The sequence below is a fragment of the Setaria viridis genome, chromosome 5 (assembly GCF_005286985.2).
Source record: "Setaria viridis chromosome 5, Setaria_viridis_v4.0, whole genome shotgun sequence".
NCBI lineage: Eukaryota > Viridiplantae > Streptophyta > Magnoliopsida > Poales > Poaceae > Setaria > Setaria viridis.
The window spans coordinates 37,174,270-37,199,601 of record NC_048267.2 but is presented as its reverse complement, the minus strand read 5'-3'; the positions used below and the strand labels follow the sequence as shown (position 1 = coordinate 37,199,601).

The window sequence follows — 25,332 nt, the reverse complement described above, 5'->3', positions numbered from 1 at the left end:
AAGCCCTGGCGCGGTTCTGGCGGCGATGTTTCTTCCAATGTTTTTACGGGCCCACGATGTAGAGCGCCAGCGATCGGATCCGGCCTCCATCACGCGATCAAGTGCACGAATGATTGAAATGAAATAGCCCAGCAAGGGTGCGAACAAAGAATATGAACATGACATTGCTCTGGGTAGCATCATTATTATACTAAACTAAAAGGGCATGGATGACAAATTTGCGACGATAACAGGCTTATGGATAAACCTCGATGACCGACCGTGCCCCTAAGACGTGCCCGATCTTGTAGCGAGTGAACCCCGCATCCATGAAGATCTTGCTCCACGTTTCCTCCCCTCGCTCTTTCCCCGTTGACAGCACCATCATGCACATGTCCATCAACAGTTGAGCCTCGAACGCCTCTTTAGTCGTCGACGATGACCCTCCCACCACCATGTCGATGATCACCACCTTCCCTTCCGGGCCATTAGCAGAGACGACGGCCTCTCTGCACCGTCTCAAGATCCTCACGCAGTCCCCGTCGCTCCAATCATGCAGCACATTCTGCGGTCATCCAAGATTATTCTGCATGAAGTTTATCTCAAGTTTGTGTTATTGTGTAAGCTCAGCACGGCTCGTACCTTGAGGAGCACAGCATCCGCCGGCGGGACGGAATCCATCATGTCGCCGGCGACGAACTCCACGGCGCCGCCGCCGGCGCGGACGCCTTCCACCACGTGGGGGAGCTCGAGCACCGAGCACCTGACGTGCGGGAACGCCCTCGCGATGGCGCTCGCCATCTCGCCGCTGCCTCCCCCGACGTCGACCAGCGACGCCACCCCCTCGAACACCCAGCCGCACTCCCGCACGACCACCTTCGCCACCAGCCGGCTGTCGGACGTCATGATCTCCCTGAAACGCGCGCCCCGCTCCGCGTCGCGGCCGTCGGCGGCCCAGTAGTCCGTGCCGTACGCCATCATGAACGGCGTCGTCTCCGCCGACGACGACGCCGCGCCGCCGTCCTCGCTCCTGAACCACTCGTCCAGCCGCAGGTACGCCGCGAGGTTGGACGACAGCGCGGTGGCCGAGGCCGCGAACTGCGACAGGCACGCGCCGCCGTTGGCCTCGGCGTCGCGCACGAGGAGGAGAGACAACGGCGTGAGGCGGTAGACGCCCGCGGCCGCTTCGCCGCCTTCGTCTTCCGTGAAGATACCTAGCGCGGCCAGCAATCGCATGAGCCGGGATAGGTGCGCCTGTTTCGCCTCGGGAAGCGAGAGGGCGGCGAGCAGGCCGGGCAGCGTGGTCGCGCCGCCGGAGCGGTGGATGGCGTCCGGGATCCCGAGCTTGACGGCGCACCGGAGGGCCATGGATTTTATGTAGCCGTAGGAGATGCACCAGATCTCAGCCTGGGCTTGCATAAGCTCCTCGCTGGGGATCGCGCTGGGCACGAATTGCTTCCGGTCCATTGCGTTTTTTGATTATGGATACGGTAACGCTGGAACCGCATGTCCGACGCTGGAGATAAATATCGGACGCAGGATCTACCAACATCTCGTTTTTTTCTTTAGCCTCCAGCTTCTTATCCATTCTTATCCATTCGTTCATCTTCTGTAAGCTCTAGTTTTTCTCTGCCTCTCCAGCCATGAACTAAATCTAACTTTGCCCTTTCTCTGCAGCAACTCAGATCCTATACCTACTCACGTCCCAGCATCACCGAGCATGCCGCTCCACAAGCCAGTGTGCTCAGCGAGCTTGCCGCTCTCCGGTGCGCGGCTCGCCGCCTCACCGTACCAGTCCAACGACAGCAGCCTCTCTGCTGCCACCGCTGGCTTCACCTCCACGGCGTCATGCTCCGCACACGCCCCGAACGGCGGCGGCGGTCGGCAGGCGTGGGGCTAGGAAAGAATCTATGGTGGCAGCTATCATACTCTAGGAGGAAAAAGACTTCACCGTGAGAGGCACCAACCATTCATGTAGCATCTAAATTTTGTAATGTTGCAACAGGTATTTTGAGATATTTTGCGTAGTGTTCGCTAATGTTGCAAGATTGATTTTTAGATTTACGTTTGATTTTTGGATGTTACAATATCTAACCTGAGATGTTGCAGCAGTAATATTTTTATGTTGCATGGTTGACGATGATTTTTTTTACAAAAGTTGATGATGATTTTATTTCTAGGTTCGGTATGTCACTAGATCGAGATGTTGCATTAGATGATGTATGATGTTGCACAAGGTGTTGCGAGATTTTCTGGATTAAAGGAATTTTTTCAACGAAACGTTAATTGAAACATCGACAAATGTTACGATGGGCTTCTTTTTTCGTGTCTCCCAGAAATTTTATTCTTTTTGCATGTTGCATGCAACATCCGACGCGCTAGCCTTCCTGATGGGACGTCCGGATCTATATCTATAGTTGGATACATGCAGCCAACTTCCGGTCCATTGCTACCTACAGTATTTGCTCCTGCTGTCTAACGACTATTACGAGTTAGCTAGATGCAGATTGCAGAGCTTGTTACTGGGTCTTATCACTTACTATATTACTATTATGTATCTGGAGTAGTAATATTTATAGCCTGAATGGAGACAGTCCTCTCTCAATGTTGATTAGCCATAGTCCGTCGTCGGGGAAAAGGAAATCTTAGGTTTAAAAGAATATTTAATTGGATTGATGCCATTATAATTTTTCAAGTTTTTGAACCACGCCATTACTATTTCTAATATAGGGGCTGCGCCATTACAATTCTTCATCAATTTTGAGATATGGCTAAAGGAAGGAAAAAGATGACACGTGCCCCACGTTAGTGAGGTTGAGGGAGGAGTTGTAGGGTGTTATTTGGTGCAATATGAAAATACAGTGGTCTGTATGTGAGCACAAGGACACTAAAAAGCATAGAAAATAGCATATCTTAGATTGATGAAGAATTGTAATGGCACAACTCCTGTATAATAGCGTGATCCAAAAATTTGAAAAATTATAATAGCATAGATCCATTTACTTGACCCTTAAAAGAATATGCGGGCCCACGCATTGCTTGCTGAGTACTTGCAATTACAATTTTGTTCCTTTGATTTTGTCGGACCGAAGAAGACCTCGGAACGAGAACTCCAATGGACGAAAACATATGGAATTGACTGTGCTAGTTATAGTGTCTCCATGTATTTTATCTGGCCCTCGCCGGTGCATGGTGCTTGCCGTTGCCGTGCCAGGAGGTAAACGCCCGTTTCGTGATCCGGGTTGGCGGATCCGCATTGCCGAGCTGAACACGTACCATCGAGATCGGAAGCCCCATGGCTTCTGACTGAGACAACGCTTCTTCCTGCCAGATCTCGAAGCTCAGATGCTCCTCGCCTCGCGAGGCTCGGGTGAGTGTCTCTCGACCCTGCCGCCGATGGTCCGTCCGTTCCTGAGGCGCATTCAGAGAACCGGACCAGTTCGTAGCGATGGCCATGGACTCTGCACAGATTCCTCCGGTGTACCCCCTGAACCTTCATCAGCGCCAGATTAATCCACCCAAATCACAAGAATAAAATTTCTCGTGACGTACTCGTGTGCATCATTACAGCAGCAGCAGCAGGAGTGTCAATCATTAATGATGGCCCCCTGGCAAGGCATACGTGCAAGCAGGGTACCGGTACGATCACGTTCAACATCGATCCTTCCGAGCACGCATCTGAATCTGATGCGTGCGCGTGCTCCGCTGGCGATGCTACCCTACGCCCCTACTCTTGGCTTGCAGCTAGCACAGTCGCGATGCGTGGTGTCCCAGTGATGCCGCTAGCTGATTCCGGGTCCCGGGAGGCTGCGACAGCTACGTACAACAGGTCCATCCGTCCGTGCATAGAATTCGCAAGGATTAATTCTGATGATGTGCTAACAAAAAGGAATCGTCGTGTCAATATAACCTAGGAGTTTTCATGTAAAAACATTGGTCTCGGTCCCTGGCTTTTCCTAAGAAAACAAAGGAAAAAAAGGAAAAGTCAGGCACCCTGGCCTGAATGCCTCATCCTTATAAGCTTTTGGCTCTGGCACCATAAAAGACCGACTTGCGTGGGTGTATATGATCACGGCACCTTCGGTATAATGTGTCATCATTTGCACCATTGGCCAGGCTCTAAGAAAGCAGTTCCGCATAACACACGGTGCATCAGGGTCTGCAGCCACACGCACAATCTCTGCAGATCGGTGACGAACATTTTGACATGCCTGGAACCAGATGGAACCTGACCATTTCTCACTCGTTGCCCGATGAATCAGAGGAGGAGACTGCTTCGCCTGTCCTCGTAACATACTCACACTGTCACACACATGGCCTGGCCACTACGCGCCCACACCGTATGTATGTTCCGTCCACGGACATTCAGGCTCCACAAGCAACCGCCCTGCATGCACGACGGCTCCCTGCACCTGGCAATGTCCAGCTAGCTTGCTGCACGTACCAAAACGAAGGCCCATGGAGATGGACCTACCAGGCGCAACCAAAGAAGAACTAGCGATCCAAGCGTGGGTGTCGGGACAGGATTCGCCCGCCGATTGCCGTCTCCTCTGTGCTATCAGCTATCATGGAGCCATGGAGGCATGGGTGCTACCCATGGGGGGCAAGGGGAATTTGTCGCTGCCCGGGCGCAGCGGAGCACCTGCTGCAAGATCCAATCTTGGCGGCTTGTTCCTACTACATTGTTGGCTCGTCATCTTTTCTGCCTTTGAGAGAGAGAGAGAGAGATGACGCACAATATCGTAAGTTCGTAACTCTCCTTGCAGCTGGAGAGCCTCTCTGCACTTGGGATGGTCATTTTCAAGAAGAAAGGAGGACCAATCGGTCCCTAAAACAAATTTAGATTATTGTTCCCCCTTTCATGGATACCTTGCATGGTCCTCTTTGCATTATACAAACAAAAGTGATGGAAAGAAGCTGATCCCTCTACTACCTCGATCTACCTGTAGGGTACAGCATGGAGGGCCTCAAACATTCAGGAACGGCGCCACATGGATCCAGCAGTGTGATGCAGTCAGAGATGGACTGAGAAATAAGGCCGGGACGATATCCTTCCAAATTTGATCTTTAAAAGTTCAATAAACTAAGCATGTATCACCATGCAACATCTTTCATCCAAGTAGGTGTCAATCAACCGAGATCTAGTGGCCTTCGCATTTCTACTATATTTTCTTCTGCTCCGTTTCCTGAAACCATGTCCTGGACGGATTCCATGTCTGATCCTGTTTCCTTGATTGGATCTCTTCATCCTAGCCCTTGTTTACTTGGTGAATTTGGGAGGTGCCGAATTACTGTAGCAACACTGTAGTGTTTCGTTTGTATTTGTGAATTATTGTCCAAACATTGACTAATTAGGCTCAAAAGATTCGTCTCGCAAAGTACAACAAAACTGTGCAATTAGTTTTTAATTTCATCTACATTTAGTACTCCATACATGTGACGCAAGTTTGATGTGATGGGGAATCTTCTTTTTGCATAGTGCCAAAGTTGGGAGTTGGGAGTGAAGTAAACAAGGGGCTATTCTTCTTTTCTATTCGACCACTTGTATATTATTAAATTCAGTCTCTTTCTCTATCATGTAAAGTTAATTCTGGGGTTTTTGTGTTGTCTAAACATCTCTTGTTTGTCTTACTGTCAAAAGTTAGCGCCTCTTTTCTCTATCATGACGACGAAGACATTTTTAAGCATGGCACGGCACTGCGATGCTTGTTTCAGCAGCTTCATGCCACCACGACACATGCCTTCTCTCAAATCTGAATGGCCAAGTTGCTTGTTTCTCTGATTCTTAAGTTCATTACATCGTGTACTGATTTTTCTCCTGTGCGTCCTGCTGGAGTATTGTACCAAGGGTGTATGTCAACGTAGAACGTAGTCCAGCCGGTACATGTTCATCTGTCGGGCAAGTCCTGAGGGATAAAAAAACATAAAATTTCCTTCAGCAGCTGCGTGTCCATGGGAGCCCGGGATAAAAAAAGGCTGATACTTTCCTTCATGGACATCATACGGGACAAATGCGCAGATGCCAGTGAGGTTTCGACGGACCGGATCACCTGCCGGAGCCTCTGATCTGATACCCAAACAGGTGACAGACGCGGGCGTGCAGATCCACCTTCTGGAGCCTGAAATGCGAAATCTCACCATACCCTTCAGTGTGACAGTGTGGGTCTGGTACTCTGGTAGGTGCGCTATGATCTACTTCGCAGTCATTTAGATCAGTCAGCATCGGTTCTGTACAGCCCACACAGTGGCCGTTTTGGTTGGCTGTGCTCCTGCACAACTGCAGTGCTGCTGCACAGTGTCTGAAGAAACATCCGTAGGAGGCCATCCCGGCTTTAACTCACCTGCAACTATGATCCGGTTTTAAGCTGTCGTACCTGGCTCGCAGTACTCCCTCCCCTTTGTAAAGCTTCTCCAACCAAATCGGGTCCATGAGCGGCGCGCTGTAAAACTTCGGCGATCCGCCGGCCCAAATCATTGATGCGCATTTGGTAGTAGAAGTTATAGAACTCGGCTGCAGTAACTGCCGAGCCGGATCGTTCCCGCGATCCACCGAGGACGCACGAATCACACACACCTTGATTTGGAGTAGTTGATTGATTGGTGTCCGAGCACGCGCTTGATCCGTTCCGATCTCCCGAGTTCAGCACGTGAAGCGCCGATGCGTCTGATTTCTCCTCTGGGCAAGGACGGAGCCAAGGAGCGCGGAGCGCCACGGCCACAGGCAGTCAGGCACCGTGGCTGCTCGCCAGCCTCCGGGAGCCGGCGGCACCGCAGGCGCAGGCACGACCGACAGAGCTGCGGCCCCGGGCAGGCAGCGGGTAAACGGCGGTTGGTGACAGGCCCAACCCAACCGCGGCCGTAACATCGTCGTGCATGCAGCGCGGTCACCAGTTACCAGCTGCCGGCCGGCTGGGGCAGGGTTGGAGTTGCGGTCGCCACCGACAGCCCCCGTCCGGGCTCCACGCGACGAATCATTCGCCCGCACCTCACGTGCCCCGTCGCATCCGCTGCCTGCAGTGCTGCCGCTGCGGTTGGTTGCGCTGCGTCGCACGCCCTCCGGCCCTCCCCTGTCGCCGCCCGCGGCGGCCCCGCGCAGGCGAGGCGAGACAACAAGAACCCGGAAGGGCCTGACCGCCGAACTGACACTTGCCGGATCCCGAGACCACCGTCTGCCCCCATGGCTAATCCCTCCTCCTATGGCGGATTAGTTAATTGATTGAGCTGATTAGCGAGCGGCGTCAAGGCCGCCCCGTGCTTCTTCTCCAGCTGGAAGCAGAAGCGGAAGGTGACAGAAAAAAAAAGGAAAGGAAAAGACGGGGGTTTTAATTGATTATTAGGGTTTAGGAGGTGGTGGTCGCGGTAATCATAGGGGCTCATAAAGGTTGGGCTTGTCCGAGCTCTGCTCAGTGCTCAGGCGAACTGGATCCCCGCCGCGACGTGGTGAGCACTCAGCTAGCCCGTTCTTCCTCGCTCAGGCTCAGCTACCTGCTCCCCCTCACCTCGTGCGCGCGCGCCCCTCCCCTCTTCGTGGGGTCGTGTCCGGCCGGCCGCCTCCTACCTCACCACCATTTCCCTCCTCGTCCCTGTTCGTATTAATCTCTGCGCCCCTCCCTTCCTTGTGTGTCGGCGTCGTCCACAGGTGGTCTCGTTGATGCGCTGAGGTGTCGCGCCGACGGGGAGGTGGGAGCCCAGAAAGCGGCGGCGTCTGGGGCTGGGTCGTGCAGCGAGGTGCCAATGGAGCAGTGGTTGGGGCGGGAGGCGCGGGGTGGCGGCGGGAGCGGGACGTCGGTGGTGGTGAAGATGGAGAGCCCGGACTGGGCCGTCCCGCGGTCGGAGGCGGCGGCGGGGGCGGGTGCCGCGGGCGGCAAGGCGGGGCGCGGCAAGAACGCGCGCCAGATCACGTGGGTGCTGCTGCTCAAGGCGCACCGCGCCGCGGGGAAGCTCACGGGCGCCGCCTCCGCCGCGCTGTCCGTGGCCGCCGCCGCGCGGAGGCGGGTAGCGGCGGGGCGGACCGACGCCGACGCCGGCGCCGCGCCGCCCGGGGAGAGCCCCGCCCTGCGCACCAGGTTCTACGGCTTCCTCCGCGCCTTCCTCCTCCTGTCCATGCTCCTCCTCGCCGTCGACGTCGCCGCGCACCTCCAGGGCTGGCACCTCGCCGTCGACGTCCCCGACCTGCTCACCGTCGAGGGGCTCTTCGCCTCCGGGTACGCATCCTGGGTGCGCATCCGCCTCGAGTACCTTGCGCCGGCGCTGCAGTTCCTGGCGAACGCGTGCGTCGTGCTCTTTTTGATCCAGAGCGCCGACCGCCTCATCTTGTGCCTCGGATGCCTCTGGATTAAGCTAAGGGGCGTCAAGCCTGTTGCCAAGGCTGGCGGCAAAGGTTCGGACGACGTCGAGTCCGGCGCCGGGGAGTTTCCCATGGTGCTCGTGCAGATTCCAATGTGCAACGAGAAGGAGGTGAGCTGGAAGAGCAAACAGAAATTTCGATTCTCTGCCTGATTCCGTTGTTGGGATGTGTTCAAGGTCGCATTTGGGATTGGGCGTTGAGTGCCCTAGCCGCATTAGTGGTTGCAGAGATCGAAAGATTCGGTTCTGAAGCTGAACTTGTGTGGACTCAACGGGTGGTGGATAGGTTAATTTAGATTGGGGAATCTTGGCTTTAGTGCCACTAACGCAAAATATTGTGTCTAGGTATCATTTGGGGATTGGAGTGATGCTTAGAAATGGAATGGAATGGTTTCGATTTCTGGCAACAACTTTGAAAGCACTAGACATGGTTGCTACCGACATTTTGGTGAGGATCTTACTGTTAAGTGTTTGGTGGGTTAAACGTCCCGTAAAAAAAAAATGCACTTGTGTCTTTCTTGTTTTGCATCTTGGCCTCCCAATTCCCGAACACATTTAGGAAGTTGGAAACATAAATAAATGTCAGGACTTCCAGACATTGTGCTGATCTTACGCTTGGAGGAGGAAGCTGTTAGAATTAATGGTTAATAGCATTAGCATCTTTTCATGTTTTAATATACTTCAGATTCAGAAGAGGATAAGACTAGATACATTTTGGACAATCTTGAAGCAGGGAATTATCGGCTAATGTGTGCAGTTATTTTTGGAGCTCTAACAAAATTTACCATTCCTTTGATTTATATGTTTGCAGGTGTACCAGCAATCTATTGGTGCTGTTTGCAGTCTGGACTGGCCAAGGTCAAACTTCTTGGTGCAGGTGCTAGACGATTCTGATGATGCTGCCACTTCAGCTCTTATTAAGGAGGAGGTGGAGAAATGGCAACGCGAAGGTGTTCGCATACTGTACCGACACCGGGTGATCCGTGATGGCTACAAGGCTGGAAATCTCAAGTCAGCTATGAACTGCAGCTATGTAAAGGATTATGAGTTCGTTGTTATCTTTGATGCTGATTTTCAACCCCAACCAGACTTCCTGAAGCGAACTGTGCCCCATTTCAAGGTTTGGCAGACAGTTTTTTACATTTTTTAAAGTCTAAGGATGAGTCTCTGGATTCTGTTGTCTGAATCAGTTGTGTGTGGGACTTCCAGGGAAATGAAGATGTTGGATTAGTTCAGGCAAGGTGGTCTTTTGTGAACAAGGACGAGAACTTGTTAACTAGACTGCAAAACATAAACCTGTGCTTCCACTTCGAAGTGGAGCAGCAGGTTAATGGGATCTTCCTCAATTTCTTTGGGTTCAATGGAACCGCAGGAGTGTGGAGAATTAAGGCACTTGAGGATTCTGGTGGATGGATGGAGAGGACAACAGTGGAGGACATGGATATTGCTGTCCGAGCACACCTCAAAGGCTGGAAGTTTCTGTTCCTTAACGATGTTGAGGTACCTGCATAAATTTTGTAGTGCTTTATGAATATTTTATTGTGTTCAGACGTGAGATTAAAATTGAAATTCTGTTACACTATTATCCTTTCAGTGCCAGTGTGAATTGCCGGAGTCATATGAAGCATATAGAAAACAGCAACATCGATGGCATTCTGGTCCCATGCAGTTGTTCAGACTCTGCTTTGTGGATATTATTAAATCTAAGGTATGAACCTTTTCTTTTATGCGAGTTCTGAAATTTGGATCGCTCAGCATATGCACAATATCAAATTCTAATGAGCCCTTTCAACATGGTTATGGACTTATGGTTTAGGATCACCCGTCATTTTCACCCTGTTTAAGAATACACTCAATGTGATAATTTAACATGATGGATTGAAAATGGTTTTCTCGAGACTGAACTTATTCCTTATGTCGCTTGAAACTTGCATGGTTCTTATTCCCTCACAATTTTGAGCCCTTTTTTGAAACCTTGAATTATGTTGCAGAAACAGAATAGAGATATAGACCCCCAAAAAATCTTTTGGGTAGATTATTTCATATGCCAGTGCCGGTTACCTTTTTGCTCTGTTTTAACATGCAACTAGATTTCTAAGTTGATATTCTGGTTTGCTGCGTTCCGCTCCTTTTGAGGCTCGTCATTTATGTATTCCTGCTCATATCTAATGTTTTAGGGAACTTTATTTAGTTTTCTACAAGTAAAGCTTTGGTAAATTGAATTTACATTCAGAAAAATAGACCGGGCTCGTGCACAGTACATTTGTATTGAAGAAAATGACATTGAAATATGAAGCTAATGAGTAACAGTTCAAGCACTCAGTTCTCTATCATTATATTTTTAGCATTTGATCAGCATGTTTTCTTCCCATCTTTTATGTAACTTTTTCTTTGGATCATTGGGCTGGGGCTGACCTTTCTTCTGTTTACTGCAGATTGGTTTTTGGAAGAAGTTCAACCTGATATTTCTTTTCTTTCTCCTTCGCAAACTTATTTTACCCTTCTACTCCTTCACTCTTTTCTGCATCATCCTTCCCATGACAATGTTTATTCCTGAAGCTGAGCTTCCTGCTTGGGTTGTGTGCTACATTCCGGCAACCATGTCCTTGTTGAACATCCTCCCAGCCCCCAAATCCTTTCCATTTATCGTTCCCTATCTTCTATTTGAGAATACCATGTCGGTAACCAAATTCAATGCCATGATTTCTGGCCTGTTCCAGCTCGGGAGCGCCTATGAGTGGGTTGTCACCAAGAAATCAGGCCGTTCTTCCGAAGGCGATCTTATTGCCCTCGTCGAGAAGCAATCTAAGCAGCAAAGAGTAGGATCTGCACCCAACCTTGACTCCCTAACAAAGGAGTCGTCGAATCTCAAAAAGGACTTCAGGAAGAAGAAACACAATAGGATATACAGGAAGGAGTTAGCACTCTCCTTCCTTCTCTTAACTGCCGCAGCTCGGAGCCTGCTTTCGGTCCAAGGCATACATTTCTATTTCCTTCTGTTCCAAGGGGTCTCATTCTTGGTTGTTGGTCTCGATCTAATCGGCGAACAAGTCGAGTGATAGAAGAAGAATGATAGATTTTATTTTTGCTGGGAGCGGGTCACGCTCACGCCAACAAAGAGTACTTCAGGTGAAGGGCAGCATGGTACGTGACTGGATGCATACACGACTACACGAAAAGATTTGGTTCAGATTGTGAGGGGTTATAGTTCGTCAGGGATACTGAAATGGTGAAACGTGGAATTGTATAATGTAGATATATGGCTCGGGACCCTGGACTGTGAAAGGCTTTGGGGGTCTAATTCTTTTGTAAGAATCTTCAGTGGTTAGATGCGCTATTCTTGCTTACTTGACAGTTTATAAAAGGAGATACTGTTGGGATCCATGTAATTTGGTCAATTGCTACGAATGCATACTGAATTACTGATACTGTGATACTCGTCCATTTGTTGTGCTATCACTTGTGGATAGAAGATTTTGCACTGTGAACCCAGCAAACGGAAGAGGTTCTGCCTTGGTGCATCAGGAGTAAACTTATTTATGAATCCGTACCGTTTGTGAATGCAAGGCGGCGATTATGGTTTATGGGAGGAACAAATTGATTTTTAAATTATTCCTTTTTCTTACCAATCTAACAGATCACACGGAGGGATATTGATCACGCAGACGGGTAATGACCGTATAAAAATCTATTTGTACGTCCCGAAATTCTAGCTGTCCGAATTCATAGTCCAAATTGTATTTTTTTTAGACCCTATACACCCTCGATCCTACCACAAATCGCCAAAACCAGATGCAACGGGGGGCTCCTATATATCTACCGAAAGATGGTTAAGAGATGAAATTGTAAAGCCCAGCAAGCCCATTATAGCACGTTGCAGATCAAAAGTCTATTTAACTGAAAAAATGTTATCAACATTTAAAAAAAATTATCAACATTTTTAAAAAAAGTTGGACCAACATTTTTTTAAAAAATTGGACCAACATTTCTTAGAAAAAGTTGAACCAACATTTATTCAGAAAAAATTGAGCCAAACATTTCTTTAAAAAAGTTGAATCTAACATTTTTGAAAAAAATTGCACCAACATTTTTCAAAGAAAAGTTGATCCAACAGTTTTCCAACCTTCGCTCGGCGCGGCGAGCGGCAAGCCCGCGCGCGGGGGCCGGCGAGGCGTGGTGGCTATGGTTTTGATTTTTTAAAAATGGGAAATTACCATCTATATCCACCTTCCGGAAGATGGATAGGATTTCCGGGTGCAACGTGGCACCATATGCGGCCCATCCAACAAGGACGAGGCCCGTCACAGCCCTATCGACCAAGCTGCCTATACGGCCCAGTTCACATGAGCGAACGCTAACCCAACCCACCTAACCAGTAGTCCGGCGGACCACCAGTTCACCAGCCCCCAGAGCGACACGACCCTCGCCGCCGGCTTCGCGACCTCAACTCCGAGCGCCGCCTCCCCCTCGAAAACTCATCTCCCGCGCTGCGCCCAGGCCGCCAACCGGCGTGCCGCGTGTGGACCTCTCGCTCCATAGACCGACACCGCCCGCCCGCTGCCGCGATGGCTGCCGCTTCTTTTCCACCAGCATCTTCCTCAGGCGGCTGGGACTTCACCTGGTGAGTCCTCCCTCCCCGCCCCTCTCTCCCATTCTCCCTCCTTTTTACCTTGGGCCTTGGCCAGCCGGGCGTCGGTGCAGTTAGATTCCCATACCATCATAGCCTTGGTCTGTTCGCATACTTAGGTAGAGGTAGCTTCCTTGCCCGTGCCCTGTGCTGGTACGCAGAGGATTCTATTTCTGGATGCTTGTTTTGTGTTCGACGGATGTCTTCAAAGAAAGTAACGTCATGCTTAAGCAGAAAATGGCTCTCTGGGATCTATGGGTAACAATAGCGTGAAAAATTGAGGCTGCAGCACATAATTGAGTGCCTGCAGGTCTGTAGTATCAGTACGCCCCCGTTTTTAGCAACCTGAAGTGCCATAGCAGGAGCAGCTGATCACCGTGGACTCTATGAAAAAAGCCATATGTTAGATCACTGATCACAGTTTCGTTTCATAACTGTTAATATGCTAACTAAAGTATATGAAGCAGTCAACAGTAGTGCTAAGGCAAGAGAATAAACAGATCTGTGTACCATTTTATTTGGAAGTTATGATGGCACACACCTTTTTGCTGATTCCTAGTCAAGCAGGATTTGTATTCAGAGCACAAGCCATCGTATATTGGATGGCTTTATGAAGGTTCAGTAAAGTAGTGAGTTATCTGCATGTATTTTCAGAAATGATTGTTGGGGCCTTGGGGGAGAAAACTGACTGAACTTGTGTGAATTGGTTGTTCGTAGATCTAGATTGGCAAGCCCAGCCTTAGAATATCGAGGCACTAGGAGGTATCAGTCGCTTGCTTGGTTTCCAGATTGGCCCTACAACACCTTGCTCTGAGATAATTGAGATGATTTTTACTGTCCTGTCATAAAATTGCAATGACTCTATGCAAATATGACCCCTACTGCGCATGGGTAGAGTGTGCAGTACAACACTGACATATTGTTTGGCAGTAACTTTGAAGTTGATTATGGGTCTGAGGAACAAGCCTCCATAATCTACAAAACATTAGCAGTTGACAAGGAGGTAAAGTAGCCGTATTCTACTAGCACTTCTTAACAAATGATGATCTGTGACTCAACTGACGTTTGTGGCTTTGTATTGCAGTTGCAGCCTGACAAGGTCAAGAGGGAGATGACTCTATCAGACAGCAAGCTTGCCGTGTTAGTATATCCTGTTCTGGCATCTCTAACTGATATGCATTGCTGTACCAAGGCTAAGACTGAAGTCCCCTCATTTATGAATTCAGGCACTTTGCAGCAGTAGAGGCCCGGTTTCTGCGAGCATCCTTCAGCGCATTTGTTGATCTGATGGGACTTGTGACGAAGCTTGTCGAAGAATATGGTGTGGCCAAGGAAGGGCATTCTTGAAGAACAATCTCATGCACGGCACGCTTGTGAGCACTTTGGATAATCTGTACCAGTGGAAATGCTTTTAGGTTTGGCAAGCTAAGGTATCAGTGTATTTGCTCTTGATTAGTCCAGCCCTATTTAGAACAGTGAATTTTTTTCTGCATATTCATGTGAATTCAACTTTACAGCATTAATGTGAAATCCACAGATAAGAACAGGTCACATCCCGTTGTGTATATGCTTGTGCACAATTTTGTTCTACTTCGTATAGAATTTTCAAAGCATGATATGTTCTCGATAGGTAATCATGGATTCTGCCTTGTACAGTCGTGCCTTCGATCAGGTTGCCAATGGCCACCCAAAGTTTTAAGTGAGATCGTTCTGTCTGTCCGTTATCGTCGATGTGAATTGTGACCAAGATGAAATGCGCCCTACGTTCATGGCACGTTGAATACTTTGCTTGCTTGTGAGCATGGCTGTTCCCTGCAACTAGTGGAGGAGCTGCGAACCACTCGAGAGGAGCTCTGTTTGCACATGTACCGTGTAACCGTGATACTATTTGACAGCTATGGATGGTTCTAATGTATTACATTTGGAATCCCAAACCAACAGCAGTATGCAGGGGCGCTGGTACAGCAGGAAAGCAGAACAACGTGTGGAACTTTATGTACAGAGAAAAACTGACTTTGTAGATGCATCAACATACAACGAGGATGCCTCAGAGGCATTGTTATCCTGATTCTGCGTTGCTGCTACTTCGATCCCGAAACTAGGATGTCACGCAGCCACAGAGCTATGAACTTTACTATTTTTAGGTAGCAGCTAGTGTTCTTCATGAAGCCACCATCTAGCTCCAATAGTTGATTGCATATGAGCAGTCCAGTCCCTCAGTCATCCTCTAGATCACTGAAGGATACATCTTCCTCCTCACCTGCTGGAGCGGTGTTGCCTGTTTTGCTGGGCACAGGGTCCATATCCTGTAGCCAATCATCTACTTCTTTTTCATCATCATCCTCTACGAGGTTGGGGTTAGACTTCTCTGTGGGTAAACTCTTGACCTCAGTTTTCACCACCAGCTCTTCTTGAATTACAGACTTATCAATCACTTCTGTGTCAGTGGTTGAAATTGGATGCTTTTCAGCCTCAACATTTGGCACGGGATCAGAAGTTGGTTCTTGGACCGATGGTGCTTCAGACATACTACTCTCATTTTGGATGCTGGAGGGCGACAGTGTGCTATCTTCAGGTTGTGTAGAGGGAGCACTCATGTTTTCTGATGATGGATTGTTCTTTGTTGGTGAACTTTGCAATAATTCTTCCCTTGCTTCCAGGATCTGCACGAAATAGAAGAATTTTAGGAAGGCAGATCGAACAAGAATTATGTATCCACACTTTAGTTCCTAATTTTAAAATACAGCAAGAAACTTCAATTCAAAATTCACATTTATTATTAGACATATTAAGTTATCAGTATAGTTTCCATGGATGGTATGTATATTTTGAGTTGACTGTATAGAGTGCGCATGATACTAACAGCAGTATGACGTGAATATGTCATCCGCAGACAAACATGGGTTGTAGGACAGATCACAACATTACGTTAACAATGCAGTTCTGAGTGGTTTCATGAATCATATGCACATTTGACTAGATTGGAGAATTTAGTTTAGTTGAAAAAAAAGGGAGTAATTACTGAAGGATATCCAGCATAGAGCTACTTCACATTAGAAACTGGAATCTCCCTTTGGAAGGATTCAATTTTCAGAAATCAAAATTATCCCCACCACAAGAATATCCAAAAGAAATTACAACATTGAACATAGATGTCTAAACCTCACTCTATCTGATAATGATTGGAACTTGGGAATGGGCATACAAAATGCTCTTGATCAACAAAGGTTAAATATGAAGGAGAGATTTGCATCAAGAGCAATCATTAATCTTTGTTTGCCTACACCATCAAATACTCATCAAGCTTTATGTGCTTGCATCATTTATCACACTATGATGTCACTGTTGGGCTTAGTTCAGCTTATGCTCTTTAGTTGTTACTGTGTTCCCATTAACTTGGCAATAAATAAGTTATTTAGACTTCAAGCAAGAATGTGTAAATGCGATGATGCATGCTGGATGTATGAATTCCTCAGTAGCTGGTAGAAGCAGTATTAGTACAGTATCCTGCATCCACAAGACCCACAGCTAATTTTCCACAATAGTGTTAAGCTCATCTTGAGTAATCAGTAGGACTAGATACAGTATCCTGGTAGGCTAGCTTTTTGCACAGATAGTTTGACTTCCATTAAGCCCAGGTTTGTACCAATCAATTTGAGCTCAGCTTACTCACAATGGACTTGTTCATAGAAAGAATCATCCGCCAATTAAATGATCACCAGTAGGGAGTAGAAAATGGTTTCCAGATAGACTATCTCAGATCTAAAGACCATTTCTTGATTTTAATATTTTATAATCCATAAGCAAGTAATTTGATTTCTGATAAGATCTATGTAAGTTGCCTTTGCAATCAAGTCTATAAGCATATGTTTCTTTAGGGTATTTGTAGTCTGCTGCACACAATAGATAAACATGATAATCACTCAATTAAGAAAAGAAAATCCCACAAACAGAAAAAAAAAGAATAAAGGAAAGGGAATATACTTGTGGTGTTGAAAGAATTTCAGCATCTTGCTTGTTGAGTTTCGAATGTAGAAGCACAAAATAGATCTTCCAAAAGCATGCTTCACTCATAATGGTAGAGCAAAGCTCAGTCCTGAGGTAGGACAGGCTTGGCACAAGATGCTCAATAGCCACTGCATGTCCATACTGTGCTTCTGACAGTTCAAAATCTAAAAACATAGAAGCACATCATATATAAGTAAGAACCTGAGTAAACCAATCTGGTACAGTAAGGAGCATGTGTTATCATACATGATGCCATGATAGAAAGAAATGCAAAATATACTGAGTCATTCAACTCATATATGTTGAGCCTATAGTTATCAGCTCCAAAAGCAGCTGACACTGTACGCAAGATTGAGTAAAAGTATGTTAAAGTTTGGACAGTGTGACAAAATATATCATGTAGTGTCTGCTTGGTCCAACCAACATCTATACAACATCACAACCAAGATGCAAACACAGCTCCAACAACACTTCCTTGACAAAACGTTGTAACTTGTAAACATAAGCAGATATACTCGATTTCCAACATAAACAATGATCCTCGGCAGTAGGCAGAGTGAACTCGTGATTGGTACTCTCCCTCACTAAAGCTTAGCAAATGCAGCGTATGGATAATTAGAGTTCAGATGCTAAACTTAAGATGAATAGAGTAGGTTACACTCCGAAACCATAATTTCAGTATTGAGATTAATCACTTGAACAAGCTTATGCTGCTAAAGTCAACCCTCCAATTCTTCGCTGATCCAGTACCATACAGGGGCGTAGCCAGTGGGTATGCTGGGTGGGCCCCGGCATACCCTAAGAATTGGCAGGCGCATGTACTAGCAGTAAAAAAAAAAATCCCTTGCAGCGGCGAGTCGTGTGCGAGCGCACACCAGCACAGCAGGAGGAAGCGACGCGAAGAGGTGGCCACTGGCTAGGACGCCAGGGCATAGGGGCGCAGGCTCTGCAGCGACACAGCCAGCAGGTCTCCAAGCTAAGGATTATTTTGTTTGATTATTTTTAATTTGGGATATTGCTCTGTAGTAGAGGCTATTGGTCTATTGGAGCAGCTCCTGCTGCACTCAAAATTCTACAAGCAGCTCTCCACAGATTCGTAATCGTTGGTTTGACCATATGAGTGACTTCTGACAATTCTTAAATCTGAAGTTTGCTAATACTATCAGTGTTTCTCTATTTTGCGATTGCAATATTCCTTCTGTTATCAGGCTACAAAGTCTTGTATCCTTGATATTGTTTACTTTAACCTGACAACCGTTGATTCACAATGTATCATTTAGATATCAGGTCATCATTGATTGACAACCATGAATTCATAATTGACTGGGCTTGATTTTTCGCATTTGCAATTATATTGTTAGCTATGCAAGTTTTTAACTTATTTGTTGAACTAAAGATATTATAAGATCCTTTTACTTGCATACTGAATTGAATGAAAAATTTCATTATTGTATACCGAATTGCTTGGTGAGTTTTATAGTTGTATACCGAATTGTATATTCGAGTATTGATTCGACATACCCTATGTTGAAATCCTGGCTCCGCCACTGGTACCATAGCGACTAAATGAGCACACAATTAGCAAAAACAAACGGTTTGACGTTTGAATCGATACAACCAAAGCAACACAATAAACCTTAAGCACTCCAATCTGATGCCGCTTGCTCTTACCATCCGCGTGGCGGTCGTCGGCGAACAAGGGGAAATCGAGCCACGTCTTCGGATGCTTCGAGATGTGACTCACGAACACCACCACCTCCTCTGTCACGCCGACCGCCTCTCCCTCCTCCTGTCCCTCCTCCTCCCCGGACCCGAACGGCAGGAGCGAGGACGCGATCCTGGAGATCTCCGCCACGGCGCCGGCGTTCGACAGCATCGAGATGCCAGTCCTCACCCTGCCGCCTATCTCCGCCAGGTCGCTCCGGATCCCGTCGATCCGCGGCGACTGAGGCCCCTCTGCCGCCGCTGCCTCCTCCTGCTCATCCCTCTCATCGGCCTCGCTCTTAACTGGCGGTGGCGCGAGGAAGGAAGCGACGCCCCAGAACTGGCGGGTGAGGGACTCGGTCAGCTCCGAGATGTCGCCCTTGACGCCGCGGCTCGGGGTGTCCGGCTGCTCGTCGGACTCCCCGGCGTCAGCGCTGGTGGGGTCGGATGCGCGCGGCGGACTCTGGTCGCCGGAGGCGGACTCGGATTCATCGTCGTCTGAGTGGGCGGAGGAGAGGGTGGCCGCGATGGAGCGCGCGAGCCATGACATCGCGGCGAGGTCGTGGTCGTGCCGTGCGCGCGGACTGGAGCCCGGTGGGCGGCGGAGCACTGGAGAGGTGGGCGGTAGGTGGAGTGGAGTGGCGGAGAACGGGGAGCGTGACGGCCGGCGTAAACCGGAAGAAGGATGCGATGCGACTACGCTAGGATCAGTGCGTGTTCGGCACGGTTGCATATTGGATTGGAAAAAATAGACGGTCGTGATCTGCAGCCAGAGCGCAGGCCGTCCTCTTTTGGGCTTTTGGCGGTCCTAGAGATTAATGGCTTTTGGCGGCCCATGTTAAGGCAAGTTTTTCATCGTTGGTAGCCAAACCTCATGAGTATTACGGGATGAAACTACTCTATTATCTCATAAAACTCTCCTCTACTTTCTTCTTGTAACGATGATACCACGTTAGCAAATTTGATGATGTAGCATAAATTTTTTTTTAAACGTAAAAGGGCAGGAGCATATCATATAAGAAGGAGAGAAATTATTTGTCTTACATAGTTAGATTACATGATAACAATTAAAACGCTCAGCTCATGGCACATGGTTGCATTAGAGAAGCGATATTCCATCGTCGGTGTGGCTCTATCGTCGGTGCGCACAGGCACTTCGGCGCAAGCCAACCTCTTCCCTGATCATGTTGAATACTTCTGGTGATGAATGTAGCATAGAATTTAATGTGCATAAAACTTCTTATGAAACCTCATCGAGACTGATCAAAGTATACGGCTTGAATCTCGATTAAATATGAATATATCTAACCAACTCTCAGTCCCCACTTTATGATTTGAAGTCTCGAAGACATTATATCAATGTCAAGATACTATGGTTTCCTTATACTTATATTCAAGGCTACAAAAATCGAGCAAAGTAAAAAGCTGACGGGAAATGTAATGGTGAAGTTTTTCATCGGATTACCTTCTCCTGCTAATGTAATAAATGGAGACTTTTAGAAACAGTAGGCCAGTTTTTCAATGGATTACCTTGTAAATGGACACCTTAGCCATGTAAGCGTTTTGGCCTTCTCTCCGATTTACCTTGTCAAACACTGAAGTCAGCTCCCTCCCAGCAGTTTTCAAGTTTGACATAGTGAAATCGGCTCTCCCCCTCCGATTTCTCAAGTGGTTTTGTCGGACACTGAAGTCGGCTCTCTCTCCCTCCGGTTTCCTGTGGCAATCCAAATCAAACGCCATTACTCGCGCTGTCGCGCATGACCGCGGATGTGTGCCATTTGTCTCCCAGGTCTTCCCCGTTCGCTTCGAAATTCCGAAACGAGCGGCCAATCCACGGCGATTCCTGGCGTGGCATGATTACTATACAGCCTCGATTGGGCCGCTGATTTTCCATGGTTGACGCTGGACAACTCCGTTTACAATACGTGCCAGCGTTGAAGAAGTGCCGCGGCCCCTTTCTTCTGTTGGAGCACAGCCATCAACTTCGGCTGACACATGCGTGCACCCGGACACCAATGAGCCATCAGCCGCCGCGCGCGTTGGCCGGCTCAACTCAAAACAACTTGCCGTTGCCGATCGAGATCGACCCGATCCCCAAAACCGTGGACAAATCCCCCACCATTTCCAGCAGAATAATGGTCGAATTCTGACCATTTCCCTGCACGGCCCGTACTAAAAACCGCCGGCCCCACGTGGCCACGCCATCTGCCGAAGCGAACCAGCGTTAAACAACGAAACAAACTCATCATCCCCAAACCAAATCGCTGCTACTTCTTCAAAGAGCCAGCAATTTATTTAGAAAAAAAAGAAATTGGAGGAATTTGCCGCGTTCAGACGAGTGTGTGCAATGGTTAGAGGCAGCCCGGTGGAAACACCCCAGGCCCAGGGTAGCCATCATTGTGCTCATCACTGGCTGCCCCACACACGCTGACATCGTCCCTATAAATGCAGATGCAGGCAGCCTCATCGCCTTGTCTGATAGGCACGCCAGCTTTAGCTTGTAGTGTTCGTGCTCGTCTCTCCATTCCCTCTCGGGATCGGAAGCCAAGTCAAGCAGCGCGCGCGCGGGGATGAAGAAGAAGAGCGGATGCGGCGGCGGGTGCCTGGGCGCGCCGATGCGGGCGCTGTCGCGGGCTTGCGACTCGGCCTGCGACCTCTACGTGCGCGGCATGTCCGGGTGCGCGCGCCGCGTGCCGTCGGGGTCGTCCGCGGGCGTCGTGGGCCGCGGGTTCGGCGGGACGGGTGCCGCGTCCCTGCGCCTGCGGGTCAGCTCGGAGAGCGCCGACGACCTCGTCCGCGCCGCGGCCGCGGCCAGGCGCCACCAGCGCCGCGTCACGGCCGAGCCCGCGGAGGAGGGCGCCGGCTACGACGGGGCGGGCAAGACGAAGGCCGGCGCCGCGGCGAGGCAGGGGCGCGTCGCGCCCGAGCCGGAGAAGGCCGTCGGCTACTACGGGGCCGCCGGCAAGAAGGGCGGCGCCGGCGCGGTCCTGGTCAGCGCGGCGGCGCCGGCTGTCTGGGGCCCGGCGCTGAAGAAGGGCGGCGCGGCGGCCATGGGGACCATCGCAGAGGACGAGCCGTGCGAGTTCGGCCCCGACGGCGCCTGCGCCGTTGTCCCCTCACTGAAGCCGCAGCGCCGCGCCGGGTTCGGCGCCGTCAAGGCGGGGAGCGGCGACGACGCCTTCGCACGGTGACGGATATGATGCATGCGGATGCGACGCGTACTCGTCCTGCACTCCTGCCTGCCGGCGCAAGATCGCAGGACTTGCTTCGTTCGAGGCACATACACATCTAGATTGCACCACTTTTTTTCTCCCGTTCTCGTCCTGCTGTGTAAATTACTCTAAGATAACTATAAGAGAGCATGTATCGTTAAGAAATCTATGCGCGAGTGTGACGTGATCGCCAGAAAGTTTCCACAAGTACTGTTTTGAAATGGTACATGCAGTGATTACTGAAACTTCAACTTGCATCGATAAAAACTTCGCTATTCGGGTTTGATTTCGACGTCAGCTTCACAACAGCAGCGATCACTCTAGAACATTGGGATTTTGGGCCTGATAATGGACGGATGAGACCCCCTGGAGTCACGCTTGGGATTAAGTAAGGTGAAAATCAGTTCATTTTCTACTCAAATCCAACAAGTATTGGAAACAAGCCTGAAAGGGACACACGCCCCCCCCCCCCCCCCCCCCCCCCCCCCCCCCCCCCCCCCCCCCCCCGTGCCTGGAGACATGTCAGCGATAGCATGGACATGGAGGCAGGGAGGAAAGGTGTGGTGATGATGTTGGGTGGGATGGTGGACGACGGTGGAAAGGGGTTCGCTGAAGCGGTGAGCTACTGAGCTGACGGCTAGCCGGCCAGGGACGGAGGCGAGAGGGATAAGGAGAAGACTACCATAGGCATGGTAGGTTCTCATCGGAGTTCCGTACCAGTCCACTCGTATCAAGCTCTGGTGAGACCGTAACCCATCACATTATGGTGGGGCACAATAATGAGGCACCAGCGGGGGCAGCAAAGCTCATTGGAGGAAGCAGCAACGTCAATGGCTATCGGAAAGTTAAAGTAACACTCGGGTGTGAGTTAGACTGTCAGTTTTAGAAAGAAATGCTGCATCCTACAGCGTTGGCACCCGGATTACCTCTTTTCTTTTACTTGGGCGTTAAGCTTTTGCATACAAGTATCTCCACGCCGACACGATCGATCTGACGCTGCAATACACGAATGGAGCGACGTTCCTTTTGCTTCCAGAGGATGGCCAGCACGCTGTAAACCGATTCCTTTCTGCTCCTCGGCTTGTGCGTTTTTTTCTCCGCGCGTGCACGACATTTCTCGCTGCTGAGCGCGGCCTCGCAAAAATTTATCGTTTCCTCGGCTGAATTGCTAAAATACTTCTTAGAAAAAGGTGTAGAAAATGCCGCTGCCTTGTTCGCGAGTGCTCGTCAGTGTTAGCGACGGCTTTCTGCGCTTACCAATGATTTGATGTGGAAGTGCAGTCACTTGGTGCGAGTTTTTTCTACACTGGGGTACCTGTCACTGTCAGTCAGTCAGGTGCCCGCTTTCTGAATTCTGATGCCCTCCCGGCCGGCCGAAGCAATTGGCGCCACGCCGTGTTGCGTGTGCAAGTCGTTCTTGACTCGTCATCGAGGCTTCCATTTGTCATCGGTCCTGGGCTCCTGGCCTCACGCCACGCGTCAAGTGTGGCACAATGGAACCGTCCGTCTAGAATGCCATTTTTTCTGTCGTGAACGAGGGGGTGTTTGAACACCGGCTAAACTTGAGCACATATCCATCGGATATTTGATACTGATTAGAAATATTAAATATATTATAATTACAAAAATAATTGCATAGATGGAGTCTAATTCGCGATACGAATCTATTAAGGGGTGTTTGATACTAGGTGCTAAATTTTAGCAGCGTCACATCGGATGTTCGGATACTAATTAGGAGGACTAAACATGAGCTAATTATAAAAATAATTGCAGAACCTTGTGCTAATTCGCGAGACGAATCTATTAAGCCTAATTAATTTATCATTAGCAAATGGTTACTGTAGCACCACATTATCAAATCATGGACTAATTAGGCTTAATAGATTCGTCTCGCGAATTAGACTCCATCTGTGCAATTAGTTTTGTAATTAATTTATATTTAATACTCCTAATTAGCATCCAAACATCCAATGTGACAGGTGCTAAACTTTAGCGGGGTGTATCCAAACACCCCCTAAGCCTAATTAGTCCATGATTTGACAATGTGGTGCTACAGTAACCATTTGCTAATGCCTTAATAGATTCGTCTCGCGAATTAGACTCCATCTGTGCAATTAGTTTTGTAATTAGCTCATGTTTAGTCCTCCTAATTAGCATCCGAATATTCGATATGACCCTGCTAAAATTTAGCATCTCGTATCCAAACGGCCCCCTGAATTAAGGCATGTTTGGCTCCTAGGGTCTAAACTTTAACCCTGTCACATCAGATATTTGATACTGATTAGAAAGTATTAAATATAAGCTAATTATAAAACTAATTGCACAGATGGAGGCTAATTCGCGAGACGAATCTATTAAACCTAATTAGTCCATAATTTGACAGTGGTGCTACAGTAACCATTGCTAATGATGGATTAATTAGGCTTAATAGATTCATCTCGCGAATTAGCCTAGGACTTCTACAGTTAGTTTTATAATTACCTCATATTTAGTCCTTCTAATTAGCATCCGAACGTTCGATGTGACATGTGCTAAATTTTAGTCCTAGTATCTAAACAGCCCCTCAACGTGCGGCGAAAATGTTCGATCGCATTATTAGTCGAAAATTAGTACAATAATTAAAATCTTCCGTACGCCCTCAAAAACTAGTCCATACGTAAGGGGTTGCAATTTTTTCTTTACACAATTACATTTCCGTTCCTCTTAAAAAACATCATCGTAATATAGAGATTCATGTTGCATAATGTCCACTCATAATGGTAAGCGACGCGATCATTGATAACGAGACGTTAGAATAATGTGTTACTAATCTAAAGCCTCTTAGAGGTACTCACAACAATAGGATAATTTCTATACTCATAACTATAGCTTTTATAATTTTTTTTCTTGTTATTATGTGATATCCATCTCAAATATTATAGGCAAAGTATTTTTTTTTATGGATACGAAGGATTGTACTTATAGACAAGTCGATCTGTTTTCCACGACCATGATAAAGGAAGTGATATGGGCCTAAGACATACTTTATCTATGGAAGAAATGATGGAATCTTGTGGTAATGTGGCGTATTTGGTTTCTTCAAGCTCAATAACTAAGCCATTCCTCTTTTCGAGCTATATTCTTTGCTATACATAAGTGTTTTTTAATTCCATTATGATTAACTTGTTTCCGTACTTAGATTAGTTAGGCTTGCGCTTGAATAGAGTTCAGTTGAAATGTTTTATACGAGAGCCATGGAGTGAATCCTGCATCTCGTATGAGTGCATACCGAGGAAAATATTCTATAGATTTTATGGCATTAGCTCGCCTCGTCCAGTTAAGTAATTTTTTTCCTTCCATTCATTGAGACAGGCACAATACAAATGCCTGATGACCAACTTACCAGGGAGGACTAAAGGCTCCTGCATGATTTTTTCCAGCCATTTTTAATTCGTCACAGTAGTGTCGCTGAAATTT

The 25,332-nt window shown here is 48.2% G+C and overlaps 5 protein-coding genes across 5 annotated transcripts; 3 read left to right on the top strand and 2 right to left on the bottom strand.

The window, feature by feature from the left end:
* Positions 1-153: 153 nt before the first annotated feature.
* Positions 154-1,765, bottom strand: LOC117857583 (trans-resveratrol di-O-methyltransferase). Its single transcript, XM_034740329.2, has 2 exons — positions 622-1,765; positions 154-544 (listed from the first exon to the last, which is right to left on the bottom strand). The coding sequence occupies exons 1-2, from the start codon at positions 1,444-1,446 to the stop codon at positions 236-238; spliced, it is 1,134 nt and encodes a 377-aa protein (XP_034596220.1). The 5' UTR covers positions 1,447-1,765; the 3' UTR covers positions 154-235.
* Positions 1,766-7,129: 5,364 nt separating this feature from the next.
* Positions 7,130-11,759, top strand: LOC117858831 (probable xyloglucan glycosyltransferase 1). Its single transcript, XM_034741968.2, has 5 exons — positions 7,130-8,436; positions 9,137-9,445; positions 9,535-9,825; positions 9,920-10,033; positions 10,761-11,759. Exons 1-5 carry the CDS (start codon positions 7,714-7,716, stop codon positions 11,382-11,384), a joined length of 2,061 nt encoding a protein of 686 aa, XP_034597859.1. The 5' UTR covers positions 7,130-7,713; the 3' UTR covers positions 11,385-11,759.
* Positions 11,760-12,697: 938 nt separating this feature from the next.
* Positions 12,698-14,517, top strand: LOC117857537 (uncharacterized). The gene is made up of 4 exons (XM_034740252.2): positions 12,698-12,946; positions 13,883-13,955; positions 14,037-14,092; positions 14,179-14,517. The coding sequence occupies exons 1-4, from the start codon at positions 12,891-12,893 to the stop codon at positions 14,297-14,299; spliced, it is 306 nt and encodes a 101-aa protein (XP_034596143.1). The 5' UTR covers positions 12,698-12,890; the 3' UTR covers positions 14,300-14,517.
* Positions 14,518-14,818: 301 nt separating this feature from the next.
* LOC117857536 (uncharacterized) lies at positions 14,819-19,364 on the bottom strand. The gene is made up of 3 exons (XM_034740250.2): positions 18,632-19,364; positions 16,937-17,124; positions 14,819-15,615 (listed from the first exon to the last, which is right to left on the bottom strand). The coding sequence occupies exons 1-3, from the start codon at positions 19,212-19,214 to the stop codon at positions 15,169-15,171; spliced, it is 1,218 nt and encodes a 405-aa protein (XP_034596141.1). The 5' UTR covers positions 19,215-19,364; the 3' UTR covers positions 14,819-15,168.
* Positions 19,365-20,909: 1,545 nt separating this feature from the next.
* LOC117855860 (uncharacterized) lies at positions 20,910-22,083 on the top strand. Its single transcript, XM_034738260.2, has one exon. The coding sequence runs from the start codon at positions 21,235-21,237 to the stop codon at positions 21,853-21,855; it is 621 nt and encodes a 206-aa protein (XP_034594151.1). The 5' UTR covers positions 20,910-21,234; the 3' UTR covers positions 21,856-22,083.
* Positions 22,084-25,332: the final 3,249 nt, after the last annotated feature.

Bases quoted from the DNA above. Each gene is read 5' to 3' on its own strand.
- LOC117855860 (XM_034738260.2), top strand. From the start codon at position 21,235: ATGAAGAAGAAGAGCGGATGCGGCGGCGGGTGCCTGGGCGCGCCGATG.
- LOC117858831 (XM_034741968.2), top strand. From the start codon at position 7,714: ATGGAGCAGTGGTTGGGGCGGGAGGCGCGGGGTGGCGGCGGGAGCGGG. The intron at 9,446-9,534 runs GTTTGGCAGACA...TGGGACTTCCAG, and splicing joins GAACTGTGCCCCATTTCAAG to GGAAATGAAGATGTTGGATT. The intron at 9,826-9,919 runs GTACCTGCATAA...TTATCCTTTCAG, and splicing joins TGTTCCTTAACGATGTTGAG to TGCCAGTGTGAATTGCCGGA.
- LOC117857536 (XM_034740250.2), bottom strand. From the start codon at position 19,214: ATGTCATGGCTCGCGCGCTCCATCGCGGCCACCCTCTCCTCCGCCCAC. The intron at 17,125-18,631 runs GTAAGAGCAAGC...CTATGTTTTTAG, and splicing joins CGACGACCGCCACGCGGATG to ATTTTGAACTGTCAGAAGCA. The intron at 15,616-16,936 runs GTATATTCCCTT...TATTTCGTGCAG, and splicing joins AAATTCTTTCAACACCACAA to ATCCTGGAAGCAAGGGAAGA.
- LOC117857537 (XM_034740252.2), top strand. From the start codon at position 12,891: ATGGCTGCCGCTTCTTTTCCACCAGCATCTTCCTCAGGCGGCTGGGAC. The intron at 12,947-13,882 runs GTGAGTCCTCCC...ATTGTTTGGCAG, and splicing joins GGCGGCTGGGACTTCACCTG to TAACTTTGAAGTTGATTATG. The intron at 14,093-14,178 runs GTTAGTATATCC...TTATGAATTCAG, and splicing joins TCAGACAGCAAGCTTGCCGT to GCACTTTGCAGCAGTAGAGG.
- LOC117857583 (XM_034740329.2), bottom strand. From the start codon at position 1,446: ATGGACCGGAAGCAATTCGTGCCCAGCGCGATCCCCAGCGAGGAGCTT. The intron at 545-621 runs GTACGAGCCGTG...GGATGACCGCAG, and splicing joins CGGATGCTGTGCTCCTCAAG to AATGTGCTGCATGATTGGAG.